At 41.2% G+C, this 10550-nt stretch overlaps 2 protein-coding genes across 2 annotated transcripts; both read right to left on the bottom strand.

The window, feature by feature from the left end:
* Window positions 1–956: 956 nt before the first annotated feature.
* Window positions 957–2053, bottom strand: LOC124265207. Its single transcript, XM_046700000.1, has 2 exons — window positions 1961–2053; window positions 957–1463 (listed from the first exon to the last, which is right to left on the bottom strand). The coding sequence occupies exons 1-2, from the start codon at window positions 1982–1984 to the stop codon at window positions 1116–1118; spliced, it is 372 nt and encodes a 123-aa protein (XP_046555956.1). The 5' UTR covers window positions 1985–2053; the 3' UTR covers window positions 957–1115.
* A 1059-nt stretch (window positions 2054–3112) lies between these two features.
* Window positions 3113–6862, bottom strand: LOC124265206. The gene is made up of 3 exons (XM_046699999.1): window positions 6650–6862; window positions 3635–3862; window positions 3113–3387 (listed from the first exon to the last, which is right to left on the bottom strand). The coding sequence occupies exons 1-3, from the start codon at window positions 6741–6743 to the stop codon at window positions 3239–3241; spliced, it is 471 nt and encodes a 156-aa protein (XP_046555955.1). The 5' UTR covers window positions 6744–6862; the 3' UTR covers window positions 3113–3238.
* Between the last annotated feature and the right edge of the window lie 3688 nt (window positions 6863–10550).

Here is a 10550-nt window from a genome sequence, read left to right as displayed (position 1 = left end):
GATTTCGTTTGTGAGTGGTTCTAGGGCCCAAAGTCTCACCAGGGGACGATGAATTACATGGCAGACATTCATTCAGACTCGTACATACATGCATATTCATTTCATAACTGACTGACTGAGTTTAGTTTTACGCCGGTTTTAGCAATATTCCAGCAAAATCACGGCGGGGGACACCAGAAATGGGCGTAACACATTGTGCCCATGTGGGGAATCGAACCCGGGTCTTCGGCGTGACGAGCCAACGCTTTAACTACTAGGCTACCCCTGCTAAAAGCGGCGTAAAACCATACTCACTCACTTCACACTCTTCATACTGGAACGTTAAGTTCGCTGTAGGCGGCAAAGCACAACAAGACGCATTGATTTGCTAATGTTTTGTATAAAAATAACATCCAATTCAAATATCATTCGAAATATACATACACAACAAAATACTGCAAATCATCCCAAAAACTTCACGTATGTTCCTTAAAGGAATGTCTGCACACAGGGTACATGTGTACACGGTTTAATCCTACTATCATAAGAAAGCTGTTAACCATGTTTACATTATTCTTATCCCCTTGCTGACACAGTCATCACCACACATGTGTACACATCACAATCACACCTACATAGGGTTAACAACTGGCTTGTCATTTCACACACATCATTACCAATATACAGTGAAGGATATAGTCTGGGTTTAGTGCACGAATTAAGTGAAAAACACGTTTTAAAATGTTTAACTGAGCCTCCACAAGAATGATATATGAACTAAGAATACTTCCCTGGAAGTTGAGAACGAAATTCGTGTGCACGCAAATCCACTGACGTTGATAATATGGTCGCTCCTCTGAAAATGATCCCGGTATAACTTTATAGGCTGTGTGTGTGTGTGTGTGTGTGTGTGTGTGTGTGTGTGTGTGTGTGTGTGTGTGTGTGTGTGCGCGTGCGTGCGTGCGTGTGTGTGTGTGTGTGTGTGTGTGTGTGTGTGTGTGTACGTTGTCAAGCAGCTTGAGACAGCTAGACTGCGTGTGTGTCACCTCATGTACATTATGAAATATATCTCTGGCGTCTTTCCCAAGGGTTTCCCTGCTCACAGTGAGAGTTGAGGGTTACATTTTCTGTGGACCTTATGTTCCAGTCAGAGATGTCGACACAACACCGGTTGTTGAAGAGGGCATCACCGGGACAGGAGGGGGTGTCGTGACGCTTCCCGCTGGTAGGGTGTAGTCAGCTGGGGCAGGGGCTGTTTCCGTGTAGGTCGGGGGCTCGGAGAAAGTGGAGGACACGAAGGTTGACTGCTGGCCTTGACCTCTTCCCATATCCAAGTACTGTGTGTTGTTACCGGTCTTTGTGGGGTAGGACTGGGAAACATGCTGCATCTGGTGTTGGTTCCCAGAGCTGCTGGAGGCGTGAGTGTGTGCCCAGCTCTGTCGGGGTGGGGCGAGAGTCCAGCTTTGCACAGGCTGGCTTTGAACCTGTGAACGCAGGACGTCTTAGTTATCACATCACACATTGTAGCTGGAATCCACGAAGGCGTGGATGTTGTACATTGTATAGTCCTAGTGTTTCATTAAATAACAACACGAAAAAGATATAAATTCAAACGTCTGCAACATAAACCGTGTACATATCTAAACGCCTGCCACTATAAACCGTGTATATACTTACACACCTGTCGCTATAAACAGTGCATATAGGTGTATATATATTTAAACGCCTGCCGCTATAGGCCGTGTATATATCTAAACGGCTGTCATTATACACTGTGTATGTATTTAAACACCAGCAGCTATACACCGTGTATATATTTAAGCGCCTGCAACTATACACCGTGTGTATATTTAAACACCAGCCGCTATACACCGTGTATATATTTAAACGCCTGCCGCTAAGACCGTGTATATAGCTAAACGCCTGCCACTACACCGCACACACAGGTCACCTAAGCGACATGGACCAAGTGTTCACCGACCTTTTTACGAGCGGAGTATTTCATGAGGAATATTATGAAGAAGATAAATGCACCGATTCCAAAAACTGCCGTGACCGAGAGACCGATTGCCAAGCCCAGCCACCACCGACACCCCTCCTCCTCATCCTGGTTGTTGCCGCAGTTGTCCCGTGTGTTGCATTTCAGGTTGTCGGGGATGCAGCGATCATTTTCGCAGTTGAAATGTTTATCGCCACAAGGACCACCTGAAATGTGAGTGAATGCGTGAATATGTGAATCGGGTTCCATGCACCTTATGCCAACATTATGGTGAAGTGTATCTGTGCATGAGAGAGTAAGTGAATTGTTCAACGTCGATTTCAACCCTTGAAGGTCCGGATTAGATATGATCTTCAGTAGCCAATGTTTGTAAGATGGGGATCGGGTGGTCAGGTTCGCTGACTTGTGTTGACACAGCTGCGTAGATCTTGGCTCATGCTTTTGATCACTGGATCGTCTGGCCCAATATAGCTGGAATATTGCTGAGTGCGGCGTTAAACAACAATCCATTTTAAATGAAATCTTCTATCACGTTGGAGAGAAACATTTAGGGATTAGGACAATCGATTATCTCTTAAGTTACACGTCCCGTTACTTTAACGTCATGGGTTCCAGCTTCAGATTCACTCTACACGTCCCATTACTTTAACGTCATGGGTTCCAGCTTCAGATTCACTCTACACGTCCCATTACTTAACGTCATGGGTTCCAGCTCCAGATTCACTCTACACGTCCCATTACTTAACGTCATGGGTTCCAGCTCAGATTCACTCTACACGTCCCATTACTTAACGTCATGGGTTCCAGCTTCAGATTCACGCTACACGTCCCATTACTTTAACGTCATGGGTTCCAGCTCCAGATTCACTCTACACGTCCCATTACGTTAACGTCATGGGTTCCAGCTCCAGATTCACTATATTTATCATTCACGATTGATTGTCTGACCACCTGATCCCGTTAGTCACCTCTTACAACAAGCAGGGGTTGCTGAGGATCAATTCTAACCCATATCTTCACGTGACTAACCGTTAGAAAATGGTATGTATGTTACGTATAAAACGAGATTCTTTCTATTCAGATTCTAACATTCACTGTGAAGAAAGACTGAAGGTAATGCAAACAACTGATGGCAACCAGGAACAGGGTTTATTTGTCGCTGCTAATGTTCAGTGTTCTCCAGCATGCTTGGGACGCTTCAACATTTATTCATCGAGAAGTATTTCCTTGCAACTCATGGATAATTCAGTAAATGTTCGACTAGTACGTACTCTTGGTCTTGAACATTGACACCAGGACGGAGGCCCCTCCAGCATTCCCCTGGGCATCACTGATGAACAGCAGGAAGCCTGTCCTGCTCGGGGTGGTATACACTGTATGTGGCTGACTACACACAAATACATTGACCGCTGAAAGACAATTGTAAAACCATGTTACATCTTGTTATAACCTGCCTGGATACTCTAACCACGTAGACGTCATGGATAAAGGGAACAGACTCTGGGTCGTGGTTGATAACCTGCCACCTCCCCACCCCACCCCCGTAGACGTCATGGAGGGGTCGGTGGAGAGATCTCCCAATCCGACTTACCCACTAAACTAAGCTTGCTAAGATAACTACTAATCCCCTGAGTGGCGAGGATGGGTTTCACTCACCGTCTGGAGCGGTGAGGGAGTCACCGTAAACACCCAGGAAGTCATCACATGTATCCATCTCAACCGACAGGAATTTGAACATCAGTCTGTAGCCTGCTTTAGCTTGGAACTTGATGAAACAGGTACTGTTTGCAGAGTAGACGTTGGACTGGGATAGTTTCACTAGTCTTTCCGAGATGCCGTAAAGGTTGAAGTCTATTGTCCAATAGCACCGCTCGTCCATGTAATCTGAAATATGCCATTCAGTTGGGTGTAGCTGCCAATGATACTATAATACATATTACACTGTTGATAACATTCTATATTTTCAGATAGTTGTAGTTTTGTCTTCACTTTATGAATCATAGTACGACCTCCAATAACAGTATAATTTGATCTAACGGATACCAGACAAACAGACATGCAGACAGACAGACACTTTATTTACGTTTCACCATATACAGAAATATTACGAGCAAGTAGAACATATACACAAGCCATTCTTGCAGAATTAAGGAAGAATGTGGTATATACATTCATAACAATACCTTTGTTTACATGAAAGCAGATATAGCATGTCGTAAGGTGAGACCGGTGAGTCGACAGGAGACTCACCTGCTGAATGTCACCACCAGCATACGTCTACGGCAGAGTCATGTGAGGTACGTTGGTTTCAAGTGGTGTCACACACGTTTAAGTGACATGCTAATAAGCAACTGACATAGTGATAATTATCAGTATTTCCTGACGACTTATCCTCGTGCAATTCATCTGCATAAGGTTTGCAGGTGGCTCCCCTTAGTTAGAGGAGAAATTCATCTTCGATGTAACCGTTTGATTATTTCCTCGTCTCTGAAGAGCTTATATCCCTAGTTAAACGTACTTCTATAGATGTAAGTTACAGATCATTCTATTATTTCCTTAGAACTTGCCCTTAGTCCAGTAGAACGTGGACCGGGTTACTGGAAATTCAACCCATCTTTATTGTATGACAATGATAATGTAACACACGTCACGCAAACAATACGCGATACAGTGGCCGAATATTGTATCACCGGAAACATCGATAATTTAGAAACTATTAAATTATCAGTAAATGATCAAGTATCTTTTGAAATATTAAAAAGGAAGATAAGAACTAAGACAAATGAATATTTAAATAAACTGAAAACACAAACTGAAAAAGAAGAAACGCTCGAACGTGAAATCGATTAAATGGAGGCTAGAGCTCAAACTTTAAGTAGTAATGATGATAAAATTTGTGTTTAAAGAAAGAAAGACTTGAACTATTAGGACAGCAAGGGTAAAAGGAATCATATTTAGGAGCAAGGCCAATTCGTATGAAGAGGGAAAGAAGGATACTGAATATTTTATGAATATAGAAAAGAGAAACTATGTGAATAAGAGCATGAATATGATAATAACAAAAAATGAAATTCTGACGGAAAAGGAAGACATAGTGAATATATTCAGAATATTATAGCAATTTACATACAAGTAAACACGCAAAAGATTGGCAAGATTACCTAGATGTATTTACGAATAATAATTACCAGAAAATATCAAATGATAAACGCGAATTCTGTTAAAATAAACTTACGCTAGACGAATATGAGGAATCGAAAGAATCCTGGATCCGATGGTTTCACTGCAGAGTTTTATAAATGTTTCTGGAAAGACATAGGTGTATTTCCCTGGCGATCCATAACATATGCATACGAAACTGGAATGTTGTCTGACTTTCAACGACAAGGTATCATAACGTGTTTGCCAAAAGACTCTCATGATAGGCGATGTTTAAAACATTGGCGACCTATAACATTGTGGAGCAAAGGGCCGTGGATTCGCGGGTTAGAATCCCGGTGGAGATACCAATATTTGTGACCTGGGTCTCATACTGTGTTGTGTCCCTGGGCAAGGCACTTCGTCACATTGCACTCAGTCCGCCCAGCTGTTCAAAATGGGTACCTGAAAAGCGGATGTACCTATACGGTCGCGCTTAGCCCTTAGTAGCAGCTTTGAAAGTACAATTCCGCCAGGATAATAATGTAACGCCAGAGAGCAACATCGTGTTGGATTATGGGTGCAAAAATAAGCATTATTATTATTATATTATTATAAGTTTTCTAAATGTAGCTTACATAATTGCATCTGGGGCCACGGCTTCACGATTACAGAAGTCCTTCCTGAGTTAAAAGTGAAACTCAAACAGGCTTCTTAAAAAATAGATTTTTAAGAGATAATACTAGAATATTATATGACTTAATGAATTATTGTGAAGAATATAAACTATCCGGTCTTTTAGTTCGATACTGTCGAATGGGACTTTATTGACAAGGTACTTGAAGCATATAATTTTGGCCCTCTACTTAGAAATTGGATTAAACTGCTTCAGCGTAATAGCTGTAGTGCTTCGAAGTTATCGGGTTCGTTGTCAAACTTCTTTTCCTTGAGAAGCGGATGCCGTCAAGGAGACCCAGTAGCGCCATATCTGTTTGTTACATGTGTCGAATTATTGGTTATTACAATTCTATCTAATGAGACTATCGATGGAATTCGGAATCGGTCGCGTACAAACGTTTTCGAGGTGAAAGTTCAAACGGTATATGCGAATGTTAACTTTCGCGATTTGGTAAGCTGTGTTCTGATTGGTCAGTTCAAAAGGTTAGCTGACGCGACCTTCTACTAGGGTTTGTTAGACTCAGTATGGCAGTGTAACGATTAATACTGAGTCTAAGTTTACTTAGACTAATGTCTTTCCGGACCACGAATTTAACGTTTTGGGCTACAAATGTTGACTGTTGAAACAGAGTTTTCTTCAAGATATTTGTGTTATATGCCATATAAAGGTTTCATTTAAGATTCGTACGGTATATCTCTTTTAGTTTACTTAGTTCACTTAGTTCAATAATTTCCGGTTTTGGCAAGATAACTGCTTTCTTGACTTTATGATTAAAGTTCAAACTTTATCAATCTGTCTTTATGAACAGCTGACAAGAAACAAAGCTATATGTTTTACGTGAGCAATAGACTTACCAGTTATATCTTCTTCAGTCGATTCAGCCGATGAATCACGTATGGAATAAACAAAGAACATGAGGACCAAGCATCTGGTCAAAACTGCCGCCATGTTTGTTCCTTGTTCAGTATATCAAAGCCTTATATACTGAATCCCATGGACTTGTAGCCCTGTATTAGACCGACGTAGAAAACACCATCCGCCAAGAACGAATACATACACACAAGCTGCAGCCGTGAAGTGGTATTAATCGGCATGTGTTTGTTAGGCCAGGTAGCAACGGGTACTTATAGCCACGTTACGGTCCAGTTGGTCAACGCTCATGACATGTATCCGGTTTATGCACATGAAGCATACTTTGACCTGTAGTGTTAATCCGGATTATATGACCGAGTGATCAGCTCGTTAGTTCTATCGGTCTACCTAGCTTATAGATTGGTACATACAAAATGAAATCAGATATATATTTGTTATACATATATTTACACATGTGCAACTCTTTGCAATTCAGATGTTACAAAACAAATGGAAGCCAGCACAACTTAAGGTTGAAAGAAGCAGAATCTGCACAGTCCATGAAGGTGAAATCGACATTCTGTAGACGCCGTTAGAGCTAAGAGGGTATCATCCAATGTCTCAATGTCTCAGTGATGCATGGGCTCGACGGATGACTTGGCAATCGTCTTCATATTTGTAAGAACCTTTTGCCTAAAACAAAAACAGCATTAGAATCAATACACAATGTGGCTTAGATTATACTCAAAAGCATACCTTGTTATAGTTCATGTTGCAATGTATTTATATTCAAATATATTTGACATTACGATACTTGTAAAATGCCATATTTACCTTAATTTCCTTGTGTACAGTAGGGTGGGTGTGGTTAATGCTAACTATTGTGATGACGTCATCCGATGTCGAAGCTGTTGATCCACAGTTCGTGGCAAGGCAGCACCAGGAAATCTATTCACGATTTCTCTTATTCAGTCGGTACATAAAACACACACACACACACACACACACACACACACACACACACACACACACACACACACACACATACACACACACACACAACAACAAAAAAACCCACCCCAACCACACACACAGACACAAATATCATATTGATATTATCAAGTGGTGTAATTTTGAACACGATTCACTGTAGGGGAATACCTACTCATATAGGTGATACCTGATTGATCAGTATTCACTAAGTTAATTAGTCATTCATGAATTCTCTTTTTATGCCACTAAACAAACATCAATCAGTTGCAAGACCAGATCGGTGAACATCAAAGGAAAAAAGGTCTGCCTCATGCGCATAGTTTGAAACCTAAAGGTCTGCGTCATGCGCATAGTTTGAAACCTAAAGGTCTGCGTCATGCGCATAGTTTGAAACCTAAAGGTCTGCGTCATGCGCATAGTTTGAAACCTAAAGGTCTGCGTCATGTGCATAGTTTGAAACCTAAAGGTCTGCGTCATGTGCAGACAGCCATGTCTCCATTACAGGTCTCCTGTTGAGACGTATTCAAACAGGATTACAGCGTTTGGACACCTGCCATTCATTTCTTTCATGGTTGTGAAGCAACGGTGAATTTCGCAATGAAAACAAAATATGACCCAACTGTTAACAAGGATAATCAGATACGCCGACCTGTTCAACTATACAGTAAACACGAGTGTGTGTTTTTATCAAAGAGAAGTAGTTCATGCAGTGTTCCTGGCCTGAAAGAAGCGTCCCCATTATGTCAAGAGTTGGTTCTATAAATAAATACACTGTCAATACTCAGTGTCTGTTGTAACCTGGTAGTTGATGCGTTATGAGTAATAATGCATTGTGACATTAGAGAGTCATTTTGTAAAAGACAATATATTATATATTGTGTCATCGCAGTTAGTATCATCATTAGGCGGTGGGGGTAGCCTAGTAGTTAAGGCGTTCGCTCGTCACGCCGAAGACTCGGGTTCGATTTCCCACATGGGTACAATGTGTGAAGCCCATTTCTGGTATCCCCCGCCGTGATATTGCTGGAATATTGCTAAAGGCGGCGTAAAACTAAAACCACTCACTCACTATTATCACCATTAATGTTGTTGTGATGATGTATATAAACTAGAGTTCAAAAGAAAGTATACAACGCAAAATATTACATAAAAAACACAAAATAGATAGGGTCCGATAGGACACTTTTGGGACATCTTGAATCGACAAATCAGTATATATAAATACCAGCACCACATGTCACTGGAACATGTCTCCTACAGCAATGGCAGCGGATCACGCCTAACGTCATTCGGCGTCGTACGTCATCAATGACGTGTTTTGTCGTGTATTGAAGTCAATGATGGTCACACTCACTATTGATTCAACATTCGATGACATTTTGCAGAAAGACCCGCCATGCTGATTTGTGAAAGTTCAGACTATGATACCACGTGTCTTTCAGTGTCAGGCAAACGGTACTTTCGACTTTGTATGAAATGAAATTTGAACATTTGCTGTAAAATTGAATACAATATTGAAATTAAACAGATGTTCATTTATAAATGCTTTTGTTTTCGTTTCAAGTTTGATCAAGCATACTGTATACTTTATTTTTAGCACTAGTTCCTCTGACTACCGCGTCTACTGGTATGCTCATGGCACTTATCATCATCACTTAATGGATCGCAAATGTCATTCTCTACGTCCTGGGGAGTATCCCATGCTGCCGACAAAGCGCCACCTGGTTTACAGTTACATTACCAACTCTTCCCTGCAGTCGCCTATTTTCGACAACCAATTTCTGTTAGTTACTGAAACATTACCTGTGACGTATTTCAGTGTGGAGTCGGACTGAAGACCTGGAAACTCTCAAGGTGGGTCCACCCACTTCGCCATTATGTCACCTGGTCGCTGTGCACACATTTAGTACCAGGCGGCACTTAAGGTAAAGATGTGAGAACGAAACGGGCAACAAGGCAACATAGGATCCACACCTTGCAGAGTTATACCATGGCCAGTGTTGCGTTAACGGCTCATATATACGGTTTATACCCGGACTGTCGACAAGAACAAATAATCCGTCCAAATTACTTGTCGACAGTCCGGAGAAAGGGAGATGATGTTCTTCATGAGTGACTTCACTCCCAGTGTTCTCGAAATTAACAAACCAATTAAGAACAGAGTGTGATATATATAGCAGACAATATATTTAGTCAATATAACAACATGTATGTATCATATGTCACACTACATACAATATTTATATATATATTTCATAAATCTCACACGATATATTTGTGTGTGTATACACATACATACATACATACATGCATGCATGCATACACACACACACACACATACATACATACATACATACATGCATGCATGCATGCATACACACACACACACACAAACATACATACATACATACATACATACATACATACATACATACATACATACATACATACATACATACATACATACATACATACATACATACATACATACATACATACATACATACATACATACATACATACATACATACATACATACATACACACAAGTCCAAGTCAGTAAGTCTGCTGGCAAGAAGGTCGGCCTTCAAGGACCGAATCCTAGCGTCGATGATTCGGCACCGACGTCTACGGACGGGATCTCTCTGCTGTCCTTGGATCTGCTGAAATTTAACTTCAGTAACTGACTGGGTTTGTTTTTTTGCAGCATTCACACAACCTCAAACACATTCGGATGTGTCTTCATGGCATACTTGTTGATTCTGTTGTGCCAACCTTCCAAATTATTGTCAGTTCTGTGTCCATCATTTTCAAAATGATTCCAAGTTGGCAGAGTCCATGAACCTTCTACCCAGGTGGTAGTAACGTAATCCATCAGCTGTGTCGCCTTCTCACCTAATGGCATCAAGC

This window comes from Haliotis rubra, unplaced genomic scaffold (genome assembly GCF_003918875.1).
Source record: "Haliotis rubra isolate DU_JTF1 unplaced genomic scaffold, ASM391887v1 Scf967, whole genome shotgun sequence".
Taxonomy (NCBI): Eukaryota; Metazoa; Mollusca; class Gastropoda; order Lepetellida; family Haliotidae; genus Haliotis; species Haliotis rubra.
This window is presented reverse-complemented; position numbering and strand designations above follow the sequence as displayed.

Excerpts from the sequence above, each read along its gene's own strand:
- LOC124265207 (XM_046700000.1), bottom strand. The coding sequence starts at position 1,984 with ATGAAATACTCCGCTCGTAAAAAG. Across the intron at positions 1,464-1,960 it reads AATACTCCGCTCGTAAAAAG|GTTCAAAGCCAGCCTGTGCA; the intron begins GTCGGTGAACAC and ends CTGCGTTCACAG.
- LOC124265206 (XM_046699999.1), bottom strand. The coding sequence starts at position 6,743 with ATGGCGGCAGTTTTGACCAGATGCTTGGTCCTCATGTTCTTTGTTTAT. Across the intron at positions 3,863-6,649 it reads GACTGAAGAAGATATAACTG|ATTACATGGACGAGCGGTGC; the intron begins GTAAGTCTATTG and ends GGCATATTTCAG. Across the intron at positions 3,388-3,634 it reads CTCCCTCACCGCTCCAGACG|CGGTCAATGTATTTGTGTGT; the intron begins GTGAGTGAAACC and ends ATTGTCTTTCAG.